The 27,521-nt window shown below is 41.0% G+C and overlaps 1 protein-coding gene across 1 annotated transcript in view; it reads left to right on the top strand.

Moving 5' to 3' along the window:
- Window positions 1-27,521, top strand: part of ptprz1b (protein tyrosine phosphatase receptor type Z1b) — a 63,912-nt gene that overhangs the window by 31,784 nt on the left and 4,607 nt on the right. Inside the window, 24 exon segments of the mRNA XM_038738752.1 lie at window positions 4,044-4,223; window positions 6,199-6,350; window positions 6,466-6,561; window positions 6,702-6,768; window positions 7,415-7,572; window positions 8,782-8,857; window positions 8,860-8,931; window positions 13,631-13,815; window positions 14,973-15,099; window positions 15,205-15,280; window positions 15,788-16,253; window positions 16,481-16,664; window positions 17,592-17,819; window positions 20,726-20,870; window positions 21,931-22,022; window positions 23,195-23,280; window positions 24,338-24,358; window positions 25,253-25,349; window positions 25,440-25,522; window positions 25,706-25,840; window positions 26,555-26,686; window positions 26,847-27,017; window positions 27,104-27,238; window positions 27,326-27,472. Coding sequence (XP_038594680.1) covers window positions 4,044-4,223; window positions 6,199-6,350; window positions 6,466-6,561; window positions 6,702-6,768; window positions 7,415-7,572; window positions 8,782-8,857; window positions 8,860-8,931; window positions 13,631-13,815; window positions 14,973-15,099; window positions 15,205-15,280; window positions 15,788-16,253; window positions 16,481-16,664; window positions 17,592-17,819; window positions 20,726-20,870; window positions 21,931-22,022; window positions 23,195-23,280; window positions 24,338-24,358; window positions 25,253-25,349; window positions 25,440-25,522; window positions 25,706-25,840; window positions 26,555-26,686; window positions 26,847-27,017; window positions 27,104-27,238; window positions 27,326-27,472 — 3,311 coding nt within the window.

The following is a 27,521-nucleotide window of genomic DNA, read 5'->3' on the forward strand; positions in this document are numbered from 1 at the left end:
ATATATACACACATGTACAGTACTAGCACTTTAATACAAAATATAGGTCACAATGGAATTATAGTGATCGGGTTTGGAACCGCGCTATTGAGGTCCTGCCTATACACTTCAGCCGAATCATCGAGCAGGCCTCAGCATGATGATGCGAACACTCTCTTTATAACACCAAACAATTAATCAATCCCAAACTTATCAGAAAACACTTGAAGAAACATCAGCGTGATAAGAATTTCCTAAAATGACAGAGACCGTCTTTGGGAAAAATGTATTTGATTTGTACTTACTTTATTAACATGGAGGGGACGGGGGTTGATGACATATACTGCTGCTAACCACAGAGGTAGAGAGGTTTAGGCTTCACTTTTGGAGAGCTGTCATGTCATCTATCTTTATAGACGGTGTCTATGGCGTAAACCTTGGCTAATGAAACTGCATCTCTGTAGGGCTCAATACCACAAGAGGTCACTGAGCAAAAAAAACAGTATCTACAGAGAGAGAAAGATACTTTAGGGGAAGTGACCCTTGAGAGCGAGAAGAGCCGTCTGAACATTAGATGAAAAGATTTATACCGTCTTATGTCTCAGCCTTAACTGTGAAGTTAGAGGCAGGAGTTGATTATCTTAATGTAGCATAGCATAAAGACTCCAAAATATGCCTAACAAGACCTTCAAAGCTCACTAATTACCACATACCTCGTTTGTTTAATTCACACCGAAATGTAGAAACATCACTTTGTGGCTTTATGGGGAGATACGTGCTGTAACTATTAAGTCATTGCGCCTGGCCGTCAAGAAATAGTTACAGCACAGAACTCTCCATCTAATCTCAACTTGTTGGCATGAGAGTGGCATCAATCCTCTTATCTAACTCTCTGCAAGGAAGCTAATAAGTTTGTTTCCCAAAACGCCAAACTATTGCTTTAACACAGTCTTTCTTTCTTCTGCTGCTCCAACGTTATCAAATATGTTGAATATCAGTATAAATAAATAAAAACACGTCAAGTTAGAAATTGTCACATTTCTTTTTTTTTTTCATTTCATTTTTACTTAAGCCTAGTAGCTACTTAACAATAGCTATATTTCAGCTGCAGTCGTCTCTTCTTTTCTCACTCTCTGTTGTGTCTGTGTGGTCTGTTGTTTGTGTGCAGGATTATACAAGACCTCTGTAATTCTAGAGAAGGTGTAGTGACATTTTATGGTTGCTATGTGACATTTCTGTCTTTTGTTTCTGTTGTCTTATGCTGACCAGTAAATTGCTTTTAACTGTCATTGTGATATGAACATGCGGAATAATAACATCACAAAAACAATTACCTTCCAAGTTGAAGTCAACAGGGTCCCATCCTTACTGTACACAGCTTGGACGGTTTCCCACTTCCCCCTCCTGAGATGGCGGACAGTTCTCCAAAAGCACTTTGGTGCCGACCGAAAGTCCTTCTCCATGTCTTCTCCGAACTTCTCCCACACCCGCTGCTTCGCATCTGCCACAGCAGAGGCTGCAGCCCTTCGGGCCCGTCGGTCCCTTGCAGCCGCCACCTGAGTCCTCCGCGACAACAAATCCTGGAAGGCCTCATTCTTCAGTCGGATGGCTTCCCTGACCACCGGTGTCCGAGGGTTACCGTCCCTTGAGGCACCTAAGACCTTGAGACCACAGCCTCCCGCTGTGGCTTCAGCAATAGAGGCTTTGAACATTGCCCACTCATATTCAATGTCCCCAACCTCCACAGGGATGCCAGAAAAGCTCCGCCGGAGGTTTGAGTTGAAGATTTCACGGACAGGGGCCGCCTCCAGACGTTCCCTGTTCACCCGCACTACCCGTTTGGGCTTACCGGGTCTGTCCAGAGTCTTCCCCACCCCCTGACCCAACTCACCACCAGATGGTGATCAGTTGACAGCTCCGCCCCTCTCTTCACCCGAGTGTCTGAAACATGTGGCCTCAAATCAGATGAAACGATTACAAAATCGATCATCGATCTTCGACCTAGGGTGCTCTGGTACCACGTACACTTATGAGCATCCTTATGTTCAAACATGGTGTTCGTTATAGACAATCCATGACTAGCACAGAAGTCTATCAACAAACACCCACTCGGGTTCAGATCAGGAAGGCCGTTGGGTGTGTTGGGTGTGGGCTAAAGAATATAATATTTATTTTTATACTGCAGCAGCCTCTGCCCTGCTGTCTGTGTTGTGGCTGATCTCCTCCACACACACACACACACACACACACACACCACACACACACACACACACACACACACACACACACACACACACACACACACAGTTGTGTTTCCATTACTTTTGCGGATGTTACATTCACTTACTTTCATTCCCTGAATTCTTGGTTGTTGATTGTTGTGTAAATGCCCTCTAATGGTTGACATCTGTATTTTAAACAAGCTGTAATGTTTAAATTGTGTTGTTTTCATTTTTACATCAGAAAAAAACAGCCAAACAGCAGACTGAGCCTCGTTTCAACTGTGCCCAGAAGCCACAGTATTGCAAAAAGAAATGAAACAACTGTTACTCATACACACTGTATATTTGACTAGTCTTATAAATATAATGCAGCTGGCTGTTGCTGAACCAGTGAACTTACTAGACATTTTTATCCATGTCCACATTTACACAGGTTCAACTGCAGCTGCCAAGCCAGGCAGCAATATGACAAAATGTAATAGATTTTTAGTTTAAAGATGGTGAAACAAGTGCGCTATCTCTCTCTCTCACACACATGTGCACACACACACACACACAGGCACACGTAGACACACACACACACACCAAGTAATGTAAAGCCAGTACCTGTTAAGTCATGTATGACCAGTTACAGTTAAACCATCTGCTCTGACCTCATTAGAACCATTGTCTTTACTGTATGCTGTTAAAAAAAAAAAAACACCCACCCACGAAGCATCCAATGATGTATTTCAATTATCCAGTAAGTCTTTGCTCTGCACAGATAACATGGATGTGCATTTATTTGCATCTTTACAAAGTGGTAGTTGGACAGAACGGTAAAACTCAGCTGCACAAGGTTTTAGTCATACTTTGACTTACTAATAATGACATGTATTAACGGTTTTATTTTTTTCCCCTGACATCAAACCAAATTTACATTATTAGTCAGTCAATTAACACATGTTCATGCTTACAAACAAATATATACAGCAGTTCAACTTGTCTGCAGTTATCATGGCGAGTTTATTTTGTACACACATGCAACACAGTGTATGGCAATACACGTGAAGGAACTGTATGTATATACATTAATATATTTCATAAATTAAAGCATACACACATCCTGTCAGTAGATGTAAATGCAGGTAGTGTGACATGCAGTCATGAATAAACAATTCACAAACATTTTATTTATCAAAACATCCGTACTAAATGAAAGTCTTATGAGCACTGAAGATAGAAGAATTAATAATTTCCTTTTATTGTGACTGACAAATTGTGCAAGTCGTCATGCTGTTCATATTCTTTTACATTGTTCATGTGAAAAGCTCAGCCTTGTTCAAACACACAAATACACTTAATAGAATTCATGCTCTGCGCTCCCACCCCAAACAATTCACAGGAGAAATGTATACAGAATATGAGACATGCACACATGCATTAACAATGCACACACACACGCACATAGAGTGCAAAGATAAAGTGTGATTTTCATGTGCTGTTTGACCATCTGCCCTCATGAGCAGCACACATTTCTAAATTGTACAGGTATATTAAAGGCTCTATGTGAAGCATTTTCAACATCCATAAATTATTACTGCATTGAAATCATTTTGAGACACTTAGGTAATTAGTAGACTCTCTGTCTCAGTATCACCCTCAGAATTTTACATTGGGCGGGAGATCTGCTACATCGCTTTTTAATACAAAACAGCAAGAGGTTGCAGTTAAAACACCAGACTTTCTGGTGACAGCAGATGAAAAATAAATTTTTTTTATAACAAGCTTTCAGGGAGTTTGACGTTTTCAGATCAGCAGTCCCAACATGTTTGTCTCTTCATTTTTCTCTCTCATATACAGGTACCCTGAACCAGCGCATCTGGGGTAAGAAGTACCCGTCCTGTAACAGCGCCAGGCAGTCTCCTGTGGACATCGACGAGATGTTTACCCAAGTAAGGCTGCAGTACCAGAATCTACAGCTCGAAGGCTGGGACATACTAACGGCAGAGTCCAGCACCATCCACAACAACGGGAAGACTGGTATGTTAATGTCTACTTCTCTTTATGTACCTTTCCTGCACAGCCTGGTTTACTTATCTGAGAAATAAATCTTAACAATCCATACAAATTCAGAGTGTAATTTGCCATGACCAAAACCCAAAAGTCCAGTAGAAGCTGTGGAGGCCATGTTTGAAATATCATCATGTAGGAAACAACACAAGCTGTTTCACTTATGATAAAGATGATAGCATATAGGGTTTTTTTTCTTTTCTTTTCAGTCTCAGCTAAGTGCATATTAAAGCAGCAACCAGAAGAGGAAGATACAGTATGCAGTAGATTAATTCTATAGAAATGATTATGATATTATTCTGGTGGTCTAAAACATGACATCTTAATCCCTAGATGTGGAAAGAAGCTTAATTTTCAAGAAGCAGGGGAAAAAAGATTCACAACTCAGTGGTTAATGAGAGTAAGAAGCAGTGAGGATTTAACAGAGAAAGAGTCAGACAATGAAAGAGAAGGGAGAGGAGAGACCAAGTCATTGCGAGAGAGACAACCAGAGGGACAGCAGTACAGAGAGATCATGTGGAGAAAGAAGGAAGATCGATGTCGAGAGGCACAGATGATGAGCAACAGAAAAGAGGCAACAAAAGAGCAATAGGAGCAAATGTATGTAGAGATCAGGGGAGAAAAATGAAGAAGATGGAGAGACAGTGAGAGGAAAGGCAGCGTGTGGAGAGATGCCTGGCCTGATAAACAAATGAAAGCTGTCTGAGCTATCATCACCATCTCTCCAATGCAGCCTGGCCTGTGTATGTGTGTGTGTGCGCCCTCTGTACCGTAAATGTCCTAAAATTAATCTCTTTTTGTCTCTGTGAAGTCAGAGAGGAAATTGCATATTTAAACAGATATTGCATAGCTGTCGTGATATTATGAGAGAAATATATGGCCTGCACAGTCTCACTAAACAGAATGTTATATCCTGTTATGGGTTATCCTGCATCACAATTTTTCTGTCCGCTTTGATATGAGAAGGATCAAGTTAACAGTGAATATATAATGTGGAAAGAGTTGTAGAATTCATAGATAATTATAACCCGACTCTGCAGTTCCCTTATTCTCTATGGGGTGTTTTAGTGTCTTTCAGCATTGTTTGCATTTTGGGGTCCACAACTTTACTGTTTTGGTAGACACTGTTTGTAGACACAGCAGGCATTTTTATTCAAATACGCTCAAAAACCCATTATATGCTATTGCCCAACACTAAATGACAGACAGACAAAGTTGAACAAAGGTGAACATTTGAACATAGTGGAGCCAAAGAGCCAAATGTTTCCTGCCAGAGTTGGTGGAGACCAAATCAGAGCTAAAAGGAGGCTGGAAACATGGCTCTGAATATGGTAATAATATCATATTAAGTAAATTTTGTGTTTACAGGTTGTCTTTTGTTTGCTCTCGAGTTTCCAACTAATCAGTTATTGCAAGTTCTAATTATCACTGAGATGACAAATGTCGAAGACCAAAATACATTTCAGACAGACCAGAATATCCACATTTAATGAAAGAAGACATTAACATAACCAAGTGGTAGCAACCATCCACTGTTGTGTCCTTTTCACCGTGGAGAAACATGGACTTTGGTCTTTCATGGACTTTGATATCATTAAAGAAATGTTTTGAGGCTAAAGGTTTTCACTTGCTACCATCTTGCTAGCTGCTTAGACCCAAAGCTTTGGAGCCTGGTGGCCAAACAGCAACCACCCCAACTGAGTATCAGCGACTTGAAAGTCTTGTCAATCAAGCAAAGCCCTCAAACATAACTCTGATTAAGCCTTTTGTAGGAAACGTTTGACTCTGAATCTCTTGGTAAAACACCCTCAAGTGGCAAGCATTCAACCTTAAAGGGTCCCGCATGGTCCTTTCACTTCAGTGAAACACTTGCATATCCCGTTTCTGCTTTTTAACAACAAGGTGGTTTACATAAATTAAATTTTAGTGCATGTGTGTGTTTTAGTGGCCATCAGTGTGGAGGGAGAGTTTTTTGTGAGTGGAGGAGGGCTGAGCTCCAGATTCCGTGTTGGTAGAATCACCTTTCACTGGGGCCGCTGCAATGCAACATCAGATGGGTCTGAGCACAGCCTGAATGCGATGAAATACCCTCTGGAGGTACAGAAACACACAGCGTCTGTTTGTCAGTCTATCAACACATTTATTGTTCATACATTTGTCAACCAATGAAGCCTGAGTTCAGCTAACCTACCTGTTTCATGCTCTTGTTCAGATGCAGATCTATTGTTATGATCCAGACGACTTCCATAGTCTGGATGATGCTATTAGGGAAGGAGGGAGGATCGCTGCCTTGGCTGTGCTATTTGAGGTGGGTCGACCTGTTGATTTGTGCCCCAGAGTAAGAGATCAGCCTGTTCCACCTTAAATAACTAAACATAAAGTGATTAAAATAAAAGCATATTTGCCTATCATGAATTCCACAATAGAAGTTCTTATTCTTTTCCACAGGTCAGCTTGGAAGACAACGAGAACTTGAGTCCTGTTATAGAGGCCATCAACACTGTCAGCAGGTTTGGTAGGTCACTTCTTCAACATTGGGTCAAAAGGAATAAATCTCCTCTATAAAGAAAGTAGCTGGGTGCAGTGGTAACACAATTATCCCTTCTAATGGGGAACTAATTCCCCATTTTGGCAAAGATAAACTCTGCTGTATGTATGAGCAATACAGGGATGCTATACTGTACTTTACTCTGACATGTGACCTGGAGTGATACTTGCTTTACACTGAGCATAAAGATGGCACATTATTAAGAGAAAATATGTGTTTCATCAAGAATCAAAGCAGCAGAATAATGGTGTCCCTGAAAAAAAGAAAACCAAAAATGTGATGTTTGAGTTGAGTTTTTTTCATTTTTACTCACCTTTAGAGTCTGAGACAGTGTAGTCTAATCCATTAACGACCATTAATTAAATTAAATTTCATTGAAGCAAAACTAAGTGGTGGATTTAATTTTTACTAAACAAGCAGTGAGAGAACACTTAGAACACAAAAATGAAATTACAGGTCACTGATTGGCTTTTAATGAATATAATGATGCATATCATAGACTGAACATACAGTCTGACTATTTTAAAATACTTGTTTGCAGTCCCAGCTTGAGATAAAACCCTTGCTATTTGTTGCGACATGTTGTTACTGACAGAGCTTTTTTGTTTGCCAGGTAAGAGCGGGTCGATGGAAGCTTTCAACTTGCGGTCCTTGCTGCCTAATAACACAGATAAATATTACATCTATAATGGCTCACTAACTGCACCTCCCTGCTCTGAAATGGTGGAATGGATCGTCTTTAAACATACTGTGGCCATATCAGAAACACAGGTCAGTAGGTTTTTATCATACACACAAAGATGTAGACTGCCACTAACGAGTGCTCTGAACATCTGAACTCTTTTCAGTGGGAGGCGGACCTCGCCAGGGGGGCTCTGAACAGCTTCAGGGGATGCTCAGTCAATGGACTGTCTTTCCCAGAATCAGAAGCTAATAAATACCTTAGGGCAGACCTTTTTATATATTTGGAGTAGTCAATTATTGAGTGCTTATTAAGATAATCATAACATGATAATGATCCCATCGGTATCCAGGATATGAGCAAAACTAAGCTTTGTCTGAAGGAAGGCCCACAGTCTTAGACTTTGAAAACCCTTGTCTTGACTTCTAGAATAATGTTTAGTCCTGGAATAAAGAGTCACCTTTAGTAACACTGGTTCTTATTCACTCTTTTAACCTTTAAGCATTAGCATCATACTCAAGCACAGCTGTCAGTCATAAAGAAAAAAGCTTCTTTTCAAATTAATGACATGATTATGGAAAAGTCAATTTACATTGCGTTAGTATTCAGTTGAGAAAGTTGGCCTCCTTAAAATGGACAAAGTTAACATCACTGTACTGTCTGGTTGCAGTTTGTGGCTGGTTTCAGGTCAGCTGTCTTTGACATCTGTGCACAAAATAAAAACAAAATGTCACATTGAAGCGATGCAGTGTGACAGGTTTAGTCAAAATGGGATCTTATGGAATAAGGTTTCTGTAGTGGCATGATCTGGTAAAAATGGCCTGTCATGCAACACAAGCTGTAACATTACAGCAGCTTGATTCCAGGCTGAAGATGTTTAAGGACCGCTGATGAAATCATCTGTGTAATGATCATCAATTATATAGCAAAGTAATGGAGAGTGAATGAGGTCATGAAAGTGGTTATGAGTGTATTCTGTGTGTGTGTGTGTGTGTGTGTGTGTGCTTGTGTTTGTCTATGTTTGTATGATTGAAACGGGGGTGGCAAGGCATGACACAGGCACATTGGAGCTAACCAAAAATAGAGCAGCGCTGTCTCTCTGCCCCCGCCTGGCACCAACACAACTCTCTTAAACAAACACACACTCACAAGCATCAGTGTCAGGTTTATTTTGGCAACTGTACAGAAACAGGGAAGATGCAACAGACGCATCCTTCTTGTCTTTGTTTTTCAGTTTCTACTTTCTTTCTGTTCACCCATTCTGTCTCATCTCTCTGTTTCTCTCTCCCTGTGCCCAGTTGGAGATGTTTTGTGAGGTGATGACGATGGAGCAGGCTGGATACGTGATGCTGACGGATTACCTGCAGAACAACTTCAGGAGCAGCAGCAGCAGTTCATGGGTCAGGTGTTTGCCTCGTATACCGGAGTGGAAGACGTGCTCACGCCCAGTACGTCATCAGACACCCAAACAAACAAAAAAGATTAAAAAGATACATTTGTTAATGTTTATTTCCACTTTAAGTCAGTTCAGGTCATTTCATTTAAGTGTAGTTCACCTCCTTTTCCATTCAGTTACTTCGCTTTCATGCTAACATAACTTTTTTAAACCACAGGAGAACATACTGTACATAGCTGAGATGGATGAAGATGCAGTACTGTCTAAATGACAGGTTAATTTACCAAATGCTCTTGCTTGTCTGAATCCATGATATGTTGAATGGGTCTTCAGCAGTTGTCACCGCTGGAAGCTCGCTGAAGTAAACAGGGAATCACCACCTTGCACATGGGCACCTTGGTCATACCCACTGATTTGATGGCGTTTCTGCTTTATTTGTCACAGACTAGGTTTAAACACATGATGTTGTAGTGACATGGTACTGTTCACGCTAAAAGGAGGTCCATCACCAAGCTGGAACCTCCGGGTCTGAAAGTGAATCCAATGCGGAAGTGCCTGTGGTTATGACAAAATTACCCTGTTTGATTTATTACCTCAGTAAACACTTTCCTAATGAGTTTATGGTGTCAGTCGCTAGTTTTTGTTGTAAGCCACTTTACACAGATTCCATAATAGATGAGGAAAAAATGTCCGCCAATATGCCGCATTCGCTCATTCATACTGGACAAAATATTGCGAGATAAACCCGCAACCGTGTGTGTTTTCACATAGTGTTCCTGCTTTCCGGGTTACAGAGAGTGACCTCCTCTGAATCCGCCAATGCCGCAGCTGCCTGAGCTCATCCGGTCAATTTTCAAAATAAAATACCCTGTACAGACTCCGGATCGTTAAAACAGACAAAAAATAAACCTTTTAATTACTTAATCGTAGTAGAAGCACAAAAAGCAAACACTGAATACCATATCAAAAAATCTAAACATGTCAGCAAAATCAGGCAGGCAAATGCTCTGATTCTGAAATGCTTCCTGTGGATATGCAGCCCGCAGGCGACAGAACAAAACAGGGTCAGAGAGAGCTGTGAAGAAGTTTAACAGCACAATAATGACAAATTAACAAAAGTCAATGCTGAGGCACTTCCAGTGGACGTTGATGCTGGGGTGGGGACCTAACAAAACTGTGGCACAGTCGGATTCAGTGGACTTTCAGAGTTAGACCGTTAAAAAAAAGGCTGCGACTTGTAACACAACAGCGTTGAAACGTCACTCTTGTTCCTGCATGCCGGCTGTGGCGTAATAATCCCGGAAAATTGGGCAGTGTGAAAACGCCTGTAGTTTCGTCCACATATGGTCACTTCTATCTCCAAAAAAACCAAGATGGCGATGGCCAAAATGCAAAATTTGAAACTTCATACCACAAACCAATGGGTGACGTCGCGGTGGAGACATTCACTGTTTCTGTACAGTCTATGTCCAGCCCCCACATTTCATTGATTATAACTTATATAGTAATATCATAAAATATATAACCATGTTAATAACTGAATTAGTTTTTTTGGATTCAGAATTATGACAAATTAATTATTATATAAAATAAAGCTCAGAGGAATGTGAATGGAAAAAACTTAAATAATGGAAAAAACAAACAAACTGTGAATAGTATTTCCAAAGCATGAAGGTAAACCTGAAACCATAAGCATGAAACATAATAGAGGTGAAACAATAAGTTGCTTACACGGTTGACAGAATAATATCAGCAACTATTTAATACTGAATATCTTTGGGTTTAGATAAAAAACTGATTTTCATTCTCAGGTCATTTTGGTGCTGAGCCTGTTTTGTCTTGGCAGTGGGCTCAGTGCCCATAGGCCTTCTAACAACTTGATAGGTAGAGAACTGATAACTGTGTACATGCAGCTTTGGTTACAAGTTTCTTTTTTCATTTCACGGTATTATTTCTCCTTTTTACTGTTTTGGGTTCACATTCATGGTTCAGATATCATATTTACAGAATAAACATTTTACATTCCACTGCGCTTAATTTGATGCTGTACTTTTTAGTCTTTGGAGCTGAAAACTCTACCACTGTATCACATGCCTGCTCACACGTTTTAGTTACGGTATCAAACATATAATTTGTACGGTATTACCTTGAAACAAAAGAGAAATGTTTGGAATATAAGGGATCAGCATTGTAATATGGTACTTACCAATTTTGGCTTTAATGTAATTTTGAAGGTATTATGATAATAGTAGCTTGTAATATTGTGAAAACATCAACCTATATTATCTCGTTATTATCAGGTCACCCTTAATATTTAAGTTAAGATATAACCATTTTGTTGTTAAAAGTTTACCATTTTGTTACTAAAATAACTATAAATAACTATAATATTAAATAACTACTGATGACTGTATTACTAAATAGTTTTGGGTCTGTTTCCACATTTTTACGTTTTGTTTTTGGCTCCTTATTACCCAGTTTCAGTCTAATATTAACCAGATATACACATTCTTAATACCAAGTTATTACCTGGTTATTACATTGGTAATTACATGGCATTACTTAATTATTATCTCTTTATTATCAAACTATTACTGTGTTATTATTGAGCTGTAATGTAAAGTGCTACCAGTTTTAGTTTTAAAACAAGCCTGAAAGTGAGTTTGCACTGGGAGAGATCAGCTGAGACACTGGTACTGATCAACAGCCCTGTTAATGCCCAGCAGATACATCATGTTATGATTTCGTTCTATAACAAATTCTTCCTTATTAAGCTTTAAAGTGTTCACCGCAGAATCTCCACTTCCCCAAAGCTGTAAATCTTTTTACTTCCAACATATACTTTACTTCATCTAATTTATACCAAATTCTGGGCAGCATGGTGAAGAAAATTTAATCCCCCCTCTGGGATCTATACAGATATTATATTATTAATCTTATTTTTTTCCAGAAAATATTACCCATCTTCTGCTTCATCTGTAGTTGCATCGCTGTCCTCCAAGGTCAGCCCAGTCATGATCATCAAAAGATTGACGACGCTCTCCGTCTTCATAAAGTCGACCCTCAAGTAAAGTGGGTCTTTTTCGGTTGCCAGGGAGCTCAACTTTGTAGTTACGTGCCCCTGCTCCTCTCGGCGCAGGCAATTTATTTTTCAGCGCTTTTTGAAATTGAAATAAAGTATTCAGAAATTCAGAAAGGGTCTTTTTGCTTGTAACAAATTCATGCAGCCATACACACACATGCATGCACCTCCCACTCATTGCCACATTCCCCTCCTGAGCTGGGCTTTTTAAAATGTATTCCTGCTTTCTTCCATTCTCAATACAGTCGATTAACATCAAGTTACCTTCAGCAACACTCAGCTTAATGTGAAATGTTGCACTGTTTCTGTGCTGCTCAGATTTATGCGTCTAGTTGTGCCCTTGTCCTTTCATTTTTTTCAATTCAATTCAATTCAATTCAATTTTATTTATATAGCGCCAAATCACAACAACAGTTATCTCACAGCGCTTTTCATAAAAGAGCAGGTCTAGACCGTACTCTGTGATGATATTTACAGAAGCCCAACAGTTCCCACCAAGAGCAAGCACTAGGCGACAGAGGCAAGGAAAAACTTCCTTTTAAGAGGCAGAAACCTCGAGCAGAACCATGGCTCAGGGTGGGCGGCCATCTGCCTCGACCGGTTGGGGTGAGAGAGAGAGAGAGAGAGAGAGAGAGAGAAAGAGAGTGAAAGAGAGAGAGAGAGAAAGAGAGTGAAAGAGAGAGAGAGAGAGAAAGAAGAGAGAGAGAGAGAGAGAGAGGGATGTAAGGAGAGAGAGAGGGGAGGGAGGCAGCCTACACAATATACACACAGAGGTACAGACAGTGAAGGTAATGCTGCTATAAACTAAATGAAAAATGGTACAGATATTTATAATAGTGTTAATGGTAACCATCATAATGTTAATGATTATAATAACAATAATAACAATAAGACTAGCAACAATAGTCGTTGCAGCAGAGGGTGTCGAGCAGGAACACGGGGGCAGCAGGCGACCCGCAGCCACAGATCCAGACTCCACAGCTCCAGAGCCAGAAAACCTGCAGGAAGTGATAGGAGGAGAGAGGAGAGGGACGAGAAAGCACAAGACTACCAGAAAGGGGAGAAGTTGTGTTAGTAACATGCAATAATGGGATAAGGTTGCATACAGAAGGAGAGAAAGTAGAGGAGAGAGGAGCTCAGTGCATCATGGGAAATCCCCCGGCAGTCTAGGCCTATAGCAGCATAACTAAGGGATGGTTCAGGACTACCTGAGCCAGCCCTAACTATAAGCTTTATCAAAGAGGAAAGTCTTAAGCCTACTCTTAAATGTGGAGATGGTGTCTGCCTCCTGAACCCAAACTGGAACCTGGTTCCACAGGAGAGGAGCTTGATAGCTGAACGCTCTGGCTCCTAGTCTACTTTTGGAGACTCTAGGAACCACAAGTAACCCTGCATTCTGGGAGCGCAGTGCTCTGGTGGGGTAGTAAGGTACTATGAGCTCTTTAAGATAAGATGGTGCCTGACCATTAAGAGCTTTGTAGGTAAGAAGAATGATTTTAAATTCTATTCTGGATTTTACTGGAAGCCAATGCAAAGAAGCTAAAACAGGAGAAATGTGTCTCTTTCCTTCAGACGTTTTATTGAGTTTTTGCATTACATCCACATTAATTAATATTTCTTTTTTTTTTTTACCAAATTGCCCTCTTTTTCTCTTTCTGCCAATCTTCAGCCTGCAGCTCGGAGCCAGAGAACGTTCAGGCTGAGGCCCAGAACGACACAACCATCGTGGTGACGTGGGAGCGCCCCCGCGTGGTTTACGACACAACCATCGACTGGTACACCGTCACCTACCAGAGGCTGCAGGGCCGAGACCAGAGCAAGCAGGAGTACAGGACAGACGGGGACCAGGATGTGGTACGAAAGATCTCTCCACATAACAGAAAAACATCACCGTACAAACACCATGCATACAATCACCTTTGACTGCATGTAATTCCAACTAATGTTTTGGATCATTATCTACAGTCCACACAGGTGCATTTGACTTATAAATAGATAATAGTTTGAAATTACAGTCATTCCCTTTGCCCCTTTACTCTCCAGGAAATATTAGAAGATAATTTGTGTTGAATTCCATCAAGCACCTCATCCACACTCAGTCTCTATTTGTCACGCTCACATTGCGACTGCTATTGGGATCGGGATTGAACAAAGGGATCGATTGATTGATGGTGACGATCAATCTTACCCTCTTAACGGGTCACTGAGTGTCCCTCAATGTGACGAGCAATATCTGTGCATGTGTATTTATATGTCTTTGCATGTATGTAGACTCTCAGTCGTCAATACTACGTCAACCTAATACGAAAAAAATGAAGACTGTATGTTATGAAGAAATCATAACATACATTGTAGTGTAAAGCCCACCTTTTGTTTGTATACCTTATATGTATAAGGGCATAATTTGTTTTTTCTTTTTATATAGTTTTCCATTCTTATTTCAGTATTGTTTTCTGTCTGAGTTTGGTAGCTTTAATTAGTTTATATGTTTTTATATTTATTTTTTACGTGGTAGTTATTTTTTTAAAGGTACTTAATGTTGTTGTGAAGTATTACAACCAATATATATTGTTTGTTATATTTCTGCTTTACAGTACATCATATAGTGTTGGGTGTTAGTGAGGCTGACCAGTTGTAACATCTTAACACCACCTCCTGCGACTGAGAGTGCATGAAAACTAATTAGCAAACGAGCAGAGATATAGTTAATTAGTTTGAAACATTGAGTACTTCCAAGTGGTAGTAGTATGAATGCAAACTTGATCAAATCTACTGAAAAAAAACTAAACATCAACAATTCCAGGATCATTATTGTGACAATATCCTCTTTTATATAATTTGTAGTGTCAATAACATCCAGTTCAAAATGGATTTAAATGAGCGCATTTGTAGCATGGGGGATGGTGTTGATGAATGGATATATGAGCTTATCTGACAGGGTTGTGGGTGCATGTCGGATGGAAAAAAAGGTTGGGAACCGCTAATTTAAACTCACCTATGTGACTTTATAGGGTGCCATCATCTCCAGCCTGCTGGCCAACAGCAGCTATGTGGTTCAGGTGGTTGCTGTTTGCACCAATGGCCTCAGAGGACGATGGAGCGACCAGATTATAGTAGACATGCCGTTAGAAGACCCTGGTACAAACACACACACATACAAAACTCCTACAAAGTAAGAGTGTATTTGTACTATTACATTTACTGCAATGTAAGTGAGTTTCTGTTTCTTTCCCCTCTCTCTAGAAAGTGATTCAGATCCTGACGCTGTCACTAAAGATTTAGAAGACAACAGGGAGGTACGACGGTCTGCGAATCTGTGGTTGCGCCTGACACCACTGTGCATGTTGGCATTCACTGTGCTGAATTATTTTGCCGTGCTGAAGTTCACCCTGTGTTCAGTCATATCAGTGTCTCTAATTATTATGCAAATGATCGTAATTATGTCAGCAGAGGCTTGTCATTGAGTGTTTGGAGAGAAATAGAAAAGGTTAAAGGGACTTTCCAGCATGTTTAGGAGAGATCAACAGAAAAGAAAGAGAGATCCAGTACAGCCTGTGCTCTTCCACACTGCGTTATTGGAGATTACTCATATCTTTATTATCTGTTCATTTGAATGTTGACGAAGAACAAAATAATTGACCACTACTGTGCCTTTTGTACAATATTAATCTTCACACATTCAAGGAAAAAGCAGCAATAGTGTAAAAATATGTTTTGTTACTCAGAAAGCCTGTCCCTCATAATCACATACAGTATATAACCAAACATCTCGTGACACAGCTCCACACAGTAGTGCCTTTTTCCTTGTGGTAGGTCTCATCGAAAGCCAGATGGAAGAGCCAGAGAACCAGAATCAGGTGGATTTGTCTCCAGAGGACCACAGCCCCGTGGAGGAGATCCCAGTGGAGCAGACCAGGGTCTACCAGAACCATCCCCGAGACCAAACCCAAGAAAACCAGAACCTCCTGGTCCAGGTCAGCACCCGTTCAAGCCCGAAAACTCCCTCTGAGTCTGCCGTTCTACAGAAAACTCAACTCAACCAGAATGCCAAAAGGAAACCGGGCCGGAACAGGTCTAAAGCTGAAATGGATCAGAACTGGATTGACGAGGACCGGAGGATGCGAACAGACCGACCATTCACTAAAGCAGGCTTTGATGGCAATGGTGCAATATGGGTAACCGAGGTAACTGAGCGGCCGGGCTTCCTGTTTCCAGTTGCTCGGACAACTACCCTGCCGACAATCCGCCGACAAATCACAGAAGAAGCCTCGTTGTCAGTGTTGCCAAATCAGGTAGTTCACTAAACACATTGGCTCTTTTTCTCAGTGTTTTTGTTCCCTTCATCCTTGAACCCGAAGAAATGTTATACCCAATGTTGAAGCAAACAGCGCAAACACAAAATAGAAAGTTGCTTTTATTGTTTTTTTCCCCCACAATAATAGAATAGAATCATCATGTTCTTGTAGTTTCCTTATCTAAGAAACCCAATGTTTTTGTGCACTGCCTCTTCTACTTGCAGTTAAAGAATCATGGTCCACCAGACCAAGCTGGTGAAAGTGGCCTCCCTTCTCCCCAGTCAGACCTCTACAGCCCTCCTGTGGAGGACATCCAAGTTACAGACATCTTCTATGAAGACACAGTCTACAACTCTCCACTAGAAACCACCACCTCTGCTGAAACAGTCTCTGCTGCTGCGTTGCCAGGTCAGATTTGATTGGACGAGCTTCATCTTTTTTCGGCACTGTTGTTTACCAAAAACATCTAGGGTTGGTACTGCTACCGCAGCGCTTCATGCAGGGCCACGGAGGAATTTCAGCTCATAAATATTTAAATGGGTAGTAGCAGAAGACTTTTCATCCCCGGACGCTTGCCAGATTCTGCTCAAATTAACACTAGTATCGACACTGACATGTTTAGGTTTTGTGCTGACGTTTTATACATTAATTTTAAATTGACACCTATCTTGTTTAAATGTCTACATTTTATACATGTTAACAATAAATTATATGAACAGCTACTGCTGCTTAAGTTGAAATCATTACAGGAAATGGATGTTCAATGGCTGTTCACTTTTGATGTGTCTACTTTTGCCTGAAAAGCCCAGAAAAAAAGGCAAGATGGACTATTTAACTAGTATTCACTCTGATTTCTCTGGGATTATTCAGTAAAGGTTTTGTCAGTTTGTCTGTTTAAAATCTTAAAATGACTTAAATTGGTTTTCTTTATTTTTGGACTTATTATTACGTATTGTTTGAAAATGCAGTATTGTGGATCCTGCTTATCTGAATTTGTGGTGTCTTGTTAGCTGATGCGAGCTAAGCATAGTTGCTTATTGCATGACACAATAATAAAAACTTCATTCATTCATTCATATAACATATCATGTGATGTCTCATCACGTCACATGACATCCTACATTACATTACATCATGGCAAGTCAGATCATCTGTCATTGCATGTCATGTTGTGACATCATAGCATGGCTTGTCATGTGACATGTGGTAATGTCATGCTGGTTCGCGTTTGGTCCTCATGAAAAATCATATCACATCATGTCAGGTCATGTTGTGCCGTGTCACGACATGGCCTAACATGTCACGTCACGTCATTATGTACATTCTGTCCCACAGGTGATAAAGTGGACTCTGTCCCCCTGCTGTCCTCTGAAGACAGAGATGCCCCTGACAACAAACCTCTACCAGAAACGATTGCCTCAGTTTCGTCCACCCCATCCCCTCTTTGGATCACAGCAAGGGCGGCAACCGCCAGTAACACACTCGCTGAGTCAGTCTACAAGTCATTGACCACCTCCTCTCTTCTCATGGTACTGATGCATACAACCCAGCCCATGTTTAACGGTAAGATGAAACACTCAAGAGCCCCCTTTCTAAAAATATATATCATATACTATAACAAATATAACTTTTACTTCCAGTTAAAAGTGTATTTATTATATGAGGAATTTTACACAGCGGCAGCATGATATAAATAGAAGTATTTTTGTGGTGGGTAGGCAGCTGGACTTAATTGCCTGTCTTATCTAATAGCCTACTGCTGTTTGGCTAATCACTGCTGTGCTCTGTGATCTCGGTGGCATGTTGTATAGTGGCATGATGTAGACAATGCTGGTGGTGGTGGTAGTATTGAGGATGGTCGAAAAGAATGAGCTGCCTTTGATGATTGGAGGGATAATCAGCGGCAGCATCACTCTCTGAACTGGTTCACAAATTAAATATATGCTTGACTCTTCCTCAAATCTTGCAGCATGTTATAGCTCAAAGGGGGCCCTATTTTATCTACTTGAGTGGACTCAAGCTGAGTGATGAGCATCTACTTTTGGGACTCTTCTTCTTGGTCTGCATTCTTTTCTGTGGCTCAGTGGCACACTCTGGTGGTTGTTTTTTTCCTTCTGTCCTTCTCACCGAATGCAGGGTTCACTTCATCTTGAGGGTGCCTATTCAGTTCATTTTCACCAAGTTGATTTATGACATCTCTTTCATTCAGGAACTCACTAAATAACTTCAAATACCCAGCCGTCTTTTTGCATTATGTGTACGGTGTGGTCATCATGATGACAGACAACTCCTCCTTTGTTAAGTCAAGACTCTGTACTTATGTCTGAACTTTTCAACTTCAGTCAAACTTTCATGTGCATCATATCTTGGAAGTTCAGTTCTTACCTTTTCTTCCATCTTTCCTGGCACGAGAAACACATTTGGAAAGGTGACATTTCAATGCTTGTGGGTTTTTTTCAGACTTTTACTTTGGCTTTTCTTGCAGCAAATACACCCACGTCCAAGGTCGAGGACTCAGCCATCGAACAGTCCTCTGGCTTAATGAACTCTCCCAACACTCATAGTGGAGTGATTGAAAACCCAGTCTCTGTCCCAGAAGGGGAATTCTCTGCTGAAGGAGATTTATCCAGTGTCACACCTCAATCGCTCAAACCTTTTAATGAATACACCAGCAGTTTCCGCCCTTCTCCTGCCCTCCCTGAAGACAAGAGGAGTGGCTTTATTTTTAATCAGAACGACAAGTCCCCTGAAGAGTACTCTATTGTCCCTCTACAAATGGATTTAGAACGCTCTCAGATCACCACCACTTTGGGTTCTCAGGATCGCTTAATCACTGCATATTCCCTTTCTCTGCTGCCTGATGATGACTCGTGTACCATCAACTTATCAAAAACAAACACAGTTGAAGGAAATACCCCAAAAGCTTCTCATAATCAAATTGATGGTAGGATTCAGGATCATCTGAACATCTTGCCAGACCCCAATAATGAAAAGCAAGCCAGGACGGACAGGCATAAATCATCTTTCTTTGATTCTAAAGGTTTGACTTTGCCCCGTCCCTATAATTCAGAGGAATCCAACACAGACAGGGCAGCAGAGGGAAGTGGATCAGGCTATGGCCATTATAGCAACAGGCTCAATCAGGAATTTGATGCAGTCATGACTGACCTCTCTACAATTCCAAATTCAGTTATTAGCTTCAAGGTGGATAATACTGGAAAAAAGAGTAGATCAACAGGAATTAGGATGTATAGTGAAACAGATAATGATCCAGATGGGGCCCGACACAAAAAAAGTAGTAAGAAAGAGTTTGAAACAGCTGCAGAGACAGAAATGGAGGAGAATGAATATGAGCCAAGTGGGGAGGAAGAAGAAAAATAGATTCAGAAGGAGTCCGCGACTTTGGAATCAGAGAGTGAGGAAAGTGGATGGTGAAACAGATGAGAGTGCCCAACAGCTCAATAGCACAGAAGGCTGGGACACATTGAAAGAGGAAAAGAAAGAAACTGAGGTTGAGTCTGTAGTAGTAAAGACACTATACTCTCACTCCGGCAGCGGGGATGAAATTGAGTCCAATTTTAGAGTTTTTAGCTCACCTGAGGACGTCAGTGGTTCTGGAGAAGGTGGTGAAGATAGAAAGGGAAAAAGAAAGAAAGTCAGCGATGACAAAGAAGGTATAGCTGTAGGTGGAAAAGAAAGCGATGAGAAAAGTGATGGAAGGGAAGATGGAAGAAGCGATGATCTCCAGCTGTCTGTCAATCAAGATAAGCCTGTGGGAACACTGTTTGGCACCAGTGAAGAAAATGGCAATGGACTTGACGAAGAGGGTCAAAACAGAAGCCCTTTCAGTCAAGTTGTCGGGGGTAACTCTACTTTGGAGGACAAGAAAGAGGGAGATGATGATGGTAAAACAAATGGAGGTCTGGCGAGTGAGGAACCCATCGCAGGAGGTGGTAAAGAGGGTAGTGATGCAGCTGTAATTGGGGAGAGTAATTTGCAGCAGTTCTCAAGTGTGGACAGGTTGTTGTTTGATGCTGCAAGAAATCCCGTCTTGGGGCGTCTTGTCCCTCTGCTCAGACTGACAGATGGCACGGAGGAGCAAACAGAAGGTAAATGTTACTCACTGCTCAGCTTTTCCTCCGCTTTGCAATTTAGTTTTTCCCTCTCACATATATCTTTCCATGCACATAATTTGAAATGCTAACCTAAAGGTTGGTGGCGCTCTTTTGTTTTGTTTATTATGTCATGACAACACTGTTATTGCTGGTGAAAACATAAACCCTTAAAGCTGCAATAATCAATATCCTTAAGAAAGAACAGAGGATGAAAATGACTACGTATAATGTGAAAGGGATTAATCATAGTGGCAAACCCACAGAAATATGACCCAGTTCCCCTCAGCTTTATGAAGCATTTTAGCGTCTCTCAGCTCATAGTTTTGGTTTCTTTCTTTGCCTCTCCTCTCTCAGAAGGCAGCAACAGCAGCCACGAGTCTCGGGTCGGGCTGGTCGGAGGTGTGGAGAGGGAGAAGAGGACAGTTGTTCCGCTGGCTGTTGTCTCCACTCTCACCATCCTCTGTCTGCTGGTTCTAGTGGGCATACTCATCTACTGGAGGTACACACACACACACACACACACACACACACACACACACACACAATGTCAATTTCTACCTGCACTGTAAAAATGATCAAGGTAGTTCAGTTGTTGCCTTAAAAATGTGAAAGAAAAGAAAAGCTTAGTTTCAACTCATGATGTTACGTTAAGCAATTTGTTTAATTAAAGATCATTTATTGTTTGAATTTGATACTGTGAGTTAAAACAACTATATACTGTATATTGCATTGTCCATTCTAGGAAACTTTCTTTCTCTTGTCAAAGAAATCTATCTTCCGCGGCTCGCGATGTGCCAGGGCAGTTTGTTGCTGCGTCGAGCAATGAACTGCTTGGTGAGCTCCTGTGCACTCCAAAGTGAAAGCTGAATAGTTGGCAAACACTGCACTAATCACGTCCTTTCTGAACAAGCCTTAAGGCCGCCATCAGAAACCCTTTCCACTGCGGCACTAGTTTTGTTTTACCACAAAAGGGTCTATATTTTGGATGGAATTTGAATATATGACGTATCTGCAGTGTATAATTAGCAGGGATGAGCGAGTACAAACAACAAATTCAACAAATGACATTTTTCTGTATCCGTACTTGGAATGGGCGGGGCTTAGCCTAGAAGTGGGCAGGACTAACTGGAAGTTATTTAAGCCTGAAATTGGTGTGGGTTAATCAGAAGTTTCTTTACATATTACAAAACTATTTACTGAATAATAATTAGTTGATTATTTGTATGTTTCTCTCAAACTCAAATGTTGCAGCAACTAGGCAGTTTTTTTCTCTTGCTCCCATCCTCGCACACTCGCCTTTTTCTTACATTTTACAACTGATAACTTACATACGCAGGTTCAATCAACACGACAAAAGTCTCAAATAGTCAACACAATGAATTAATGCAAGTTTAACTTTCTAAAACTCATATAGTTGAGTCCAAAATCCAAAACTTGCTCGAGCTATTTGAGTTAAAAAGAAGAAGTAAGTTGAAATAACTAATGGGTCTATAATGTTTTACAGTGTGGAGCATTTTCACCTGTGTACCTCACAGTTTCTTTATTTGTTTGTGTTACAGAAACTGTTTCCAGGTGGCAAATTTCTACCCAGATGACAGTGCATCACCTAAAGTCATATCTGCTCCATCTACACCCTTGCTGCTGGCTTCAGGTAACACACACACTCACAAACACACACACACACATTCATAAAACATTATTACATAAACATGGTGATATCAAACAGTACTGGGCTGAAAATGTTAAGCAAACATTCACCCTTTGGTTTCCAGTGTTGGGCAGTAACGCGTTACTATAATAATATGACTTCTCCCAGTAACTAGTAGTGTAACTAATTACTTTTCTAAAACGGTAATATTATTACTAGTTACTAAGGCAAGTAACGCTGCGTTACACGTTACTGAACGCACCATCCTTGATGTAATCCACGACTGTGCGACAGCTCAGCTGGACCGGACTTTGTTGTTGATGGCCGCTGAAAGCCAAACTAAAGGAAGAATGTAGAACAAGGGAGAGAGGCGTTCTATCCACAGCTGTAAGAAGCTACTGCCATTATTATGTCACAGTCTAAGATGCAAAGAACATTGTTGTCTGGTGTAAGCTTTCAACCGGAAACATTTCTACATCTGATTTATTGAAGCATCAGCTGAAGCAACACAGCAACGTGAAACTTACAGGAAGAAACTTTGGCAGCTGCTGTCACTGATGCTGGACTTGTCAGGAGAGAGTGGCATTTACATACATTTTGTAACAACTGAATACTGCTCTTATAAATAGGCTACATGTGCAGTAAAACAGCTGTTTAAAAGTCGGGATTTACGTGCTTTATTTTTCGTGAAGAAACGTTAGGCCTAGGCATGCTTTGTAAAAACCACAGGTGTTGTAATGTTAGTTAAAAATCGGGGGAGACTTCTTTGTTTGGGGGGGAAGGGGGTGGTAGGGAAAGCAGTGTTTGCCATAATCAGCCTATAATTTGGATAATTATCAATGCGGACGGCCATATTGATTTCCCAAGTTTTTACTAGGCGTATTTAAAATAATTTTTTATTAAGGAGCTGTATTGAGGAGCGCATACTCGTGCAGCACCTCCTGGCTCGCTCTCTCTCTCTCTCTCTCTCTCTCTCTCTCTCTCTCTCTCTCTCTCTCTCGTGAACACCGCTGCACAAACCTGTCCAACGTTGTCTTTCTGTGGGAAAAACTGGAAAGTAATATAGTAACGTAACTAGTTACTTTTATCAATCAGTAATAAGTAAAGTAATAATATTACTTTTTTAAGAACTAGTAATATTTTCGGAGTAACTTACCCAACACTGTTGGTTTCAGACGGTCACGAGCCACTAACAGTGAAGCAGTTTGTGAGGCACGTCATGGAGCTGCACACCACCAACACCTTCTCCAAGGAGTTTGAGGTGCGTGGGATGTTCTAAATTAGAGTTTGTGAGTTGAACAAAATGTCTGTGGACTTCATGAGTGGAACAAATAGTTTATAGCGGTTGGAACATATAGAGCCACAAGAAAAATAACCCTCAGAATTTGCTTGCAAAGGTTGAACCAGCATAAAATAACTCTTAGTGTTCATTTAGTTTTGGTTCATGTGTATAAGTAGACAGTACCTCATTCGTCATAGCTCCTTAATGCTCTTCCATATCTCTATTAACATCATGTTCTTTAAGAATTGCAATTTAGCACAGTGGTAATGTTTACTGGTAACTACAATGCACAACATGATGTGGAAGGGTGTTTGGTACTAACCATGGCAGTGCTGCTTGATTCTCCAAATTCAAATACGCAATCCCATCAAGCTAAAACTACCTGTCGCAAGCTTTCAGACTGGTCAAACCTTCATCTCTGTTTGAGAGTGTCTTGTGGAGTATTAACATATCTTACTGTTAGGCATTTTAGAATAGCTTGTGGGTTAAATTGAACAATAGGTACATCTGCATGACATGAGTCACCTCTGTTTCCTAGCATGAACCTCCTGAGTAACACACAGAGATAGGATTAATTGCAGCAAACATCTCCCATGTACAAATTTGTGTTTTCCCCCATTTTGTTGCTTTGTTTTTGCCTTTTCTATAGCTGCAGCAACAAGCCTATATTTTACATTAATCTAATTTATATATTTTTTAAAAACAGGTGAAACTGAAGGAGCAGATCACAGCCTTAATTTGTAGATACACGCAAGCGTTTTAGGTCATTCCTTAATATGTCACAGTGTAGAATAATAGGACTTGGCTAACTTGGATGGAAGCTAAAAGTCCACAGCTCAGTTGGGAATGTCAGTGTATTTCCCACTTAACACTGCCTCTCAGTGTGTATCTGAACCCCATATTCCTGTACCTGCACTGACGCCCTGTCTGTCTGTCTGTCTGTCTGTCTGTCTGTCATCTTGCCTCCCCCCCACCCTCCTTTCACCACCTCCACCAACATCGTCGTGCTTTCTGCATCCCCACTACCCTCCATTAGATTGTCAAAGAATCCTATGAGGTAAGACACCTACAGTCTCAGCCCTCTCTATTTGCAGAGGTGTTACTTTCTTTTCCTTTTTCCTCAACTCTAGAAAAGTTTTGTCTAAAATGAAAGCTGCCCAGTAGTCCATTTGTGTACTGTCTCATCTGTTTTCAGATGTGATATGATATGTGAACTTATAATAAAGTTTATTTTTTCTTTGCCAGTAATGGATAGGCATTTTGTTATATGTGTGCAAATGAGAGTTTTAGTTATTAAGAACTGCCTGAGGCAGTGCTGCTGTTCTCTGCTTCTTCAGATTTCAGTTTGTATCGGAAGCTGACTACAGATATATTTTTAAAGCGAGATGGAGCCTTCTAAGTGGCATTTTACATATTTTGTTAATCCATATTTGACATTCTATTATTACATATTTATAATAATTTATGACAATGAAATCCCACCATCCTGGTGCAACTACCTTTCTAATAATTCTGCTTTTGTGAGACTGTTGTCCCACATCTTACTGAATATGAGGCTTTCAAAGAGGTCACACAGTAGCATCAGTCTTCTTCATAAAACAGCCTTAGCACATGTGTGCACTTACTGAACCAAAGGTTAATGTAACAATGTATTTTTTCTCCACATCAAAACTTTTTCTTAATTCTAGTTCATTCCACTTCATTCAGAAGCTGCTTATTGACTTGTTGCTTTGTCTTCACTGTAGACATTTAACCATTGTATGGTAATATTATAGAGAGCCACAGACTAATAAAAGATACAAATGAAAACCTACTTGTCCAGAAGAAAAATTCACATTTCATGTTAACTGTGTTAACCGGAGTGCCTGCAGTGCTGCCGCACTAAATAGCAGTTTTAGTTTACTTTGAGCAACTAACCCAAATCTTCTTTGTGTTTTCTATTGTTTTTCAGGAGGTGCAGGCGTGCACAGTGGACATGGGCATCACTACCGACAGCTCCAATCACCCAGACAACAAAAGCAAGAACAGATACATCAACATATTGGCCTGTACGTCTTTGTGAAGGATCACTGTTCAAAATTTATATGTAGTTGTTAAAAACAGCAGTAACAAAACTGGTGAACCTTTTCCTCTCCCAGACGACCACAGTAGAGTCAAGCTCTCCAGCAGTTTGGACAGAGATGGGAAATGTGGGGACTACATCAATGCCAACTTTGTGGATGTAAGTATGTTTTTGTCAGCCTCGGGTGTTAATAAGTAGACTGGCACAGCGGTGAAGACCAAACCACCTCAGCTGTTTCCAAGTCAAATCAAAACCAGAAACACGTTGTGTGTTAGGTGGGTCTTGTCTGCCGTTGTTAGAAATGCACTGTACATTGTGACTAAATAGTGGTTTCCTCTGCAGGGTTATGAGAGAACAAGGGCTTATATCGCAGCTCAAGGGCCTCTCAGAGCGGGCAGGGAAGACTTCTGGAGGATGATCTGGCAGCAGAATGTTGGAGTTATTGTCATGATCACCAACCTCAAGGAGAAAGGACGGGTAGGAGGTCACGCTGCTCCTGCATCAACCACAAGTCTTGCACAAACACCAGCTTCTCCATTGAGATCAGCAACATTTCATCTGATGTTATACATATACCTGGCAATTTGCATATTGATTGTTCTTTTCATCATCACATGTAGGTGTCAAGCTTGAGTTTCCTAATCTTGTGGTGCTTGTAGAGTTTGGACGTCTTGTTTTCTTGAGGTTTAATGCCTTCTACCTTCATGTTATCTAAAACAAGATGCTGAAATGTACTTTAAAGTGAATGTTATCTCCCATGAAGAGTCAATGCTGTCTGATCTATCAGTGGCAGCAAGCAAGCAGGAAGTGTCAGTTTTAGAATTACATTGTTTGGATAGAAGACTGCATCAAAACTAATTGTAGAGATCTGCCTACAAGCATTTGTCAAGCTGATATTAGAAACTGATTCTGTGGCCACTTTATAAAGTTGACAAGGCGAACGTGTTGGCAGACAGCAGCTTATTTGCACATCCAGCAAACACAGAGCAACCCTAGCACTCAGTTGGAGCTGTATACTATTTCTTGTAAATTCTAACATGCTGAAAAGAGTATAAATATATAATTTTTCCTTACAACTCAGGGGCAAAAGGACCTCTGGCACAGCTACCATCTGTACAAACTTGTTCGTTGTTCTCTCACACATCTCTATCGGTTATCTTATCTTGTTTTATCTTCGTCATCTCTCTACAGACAAAATGTGACCAGTACTGGCCAGAGGAGAACCAGGAGGAATACGGTCCATACCAGGTGACCCTGAAAAGTAGCAAGACCCTCGCTTACTACACACTGCGGACGTTCACTGTCAGAGATACCACATATAAGGTACTTCACACGCACTCTCCCTCTCTCTCTGTACACCAACAAACAAAGTGAGTTTGGGGTTCTATTCCAACTAGCTCTAAAAAATTAAAAACACTGGCTTTGTAAAACTCTTCAGATAAATGTATCCACACACATAATAACACCCTTTCTTGTCCTCCAGACATCTCAGAGGAAGGTTGAACACACAGTCCTCCATTACCACTACACCCAGTGGCCAGACATGGGCGTCCCAGAATACACTCTGCCTGTCCTGTCCTTCATCAGAGCATCCTCCCGGGCACGGACACAGGAGATGGGACCTGTACTGGTACACTGCAGGTAGACTCTGTGTGTGTGTGTGTGTGTGTGTGTGTGAGAGCTATTATTTCAGATATACCATGTACTGAATATGTTTTTGACATGTGATCTGTGGCACAGTGCCGGGTAGGAAGAACAGGAACCTACATAGTGATAGACAGCATGCTGCAGCAGATCCAGGATCAGGGGACGGTGAACGTTCTTGGTTTCCTAAAACATGTCCGGACGCAGAGGAACTTCCTGGTTCAGACGGAGGTAAGTAGACTGACAAAAAGACGCACACGTACACACCGACAGTGGTGTCCTCAATGTTAGAACAAACTGTTTCTCCTTCTGGTGTAGGAGCAGTACGTGTTTATCCATGATGCTCTGGTGGAGGCCATTTTGAGCCGCGACACCTCGGTGACATCGGACCTCCTCCACACTTACGTGTCTGACCTCCTGACCCCCGGGGCGTCAGGCAGGACACGCATGGACAAACAGTTCAAGGTATTGCATGTTGCCATTTTCCCCCCCGTGCTTTGTAAACCTATATTTT

Source organism: Micropterus salmoides, unplaced genomic scaffold (genome assembly GCF_014851395.1).
Source record: "Micropterus salmoides isolate LMB-PRFRI ecotype aquatic unplaced genomic scaffold, ASM1485139v1 Ms_hic_scaffold_23, whole genome shotgun sequence".
NCBI lineage: Eukaryota > Metazoa > Chordata > Actinopteri > Centrarchiformes > Centrarchidae > Micropterus > Micropterus salmoides.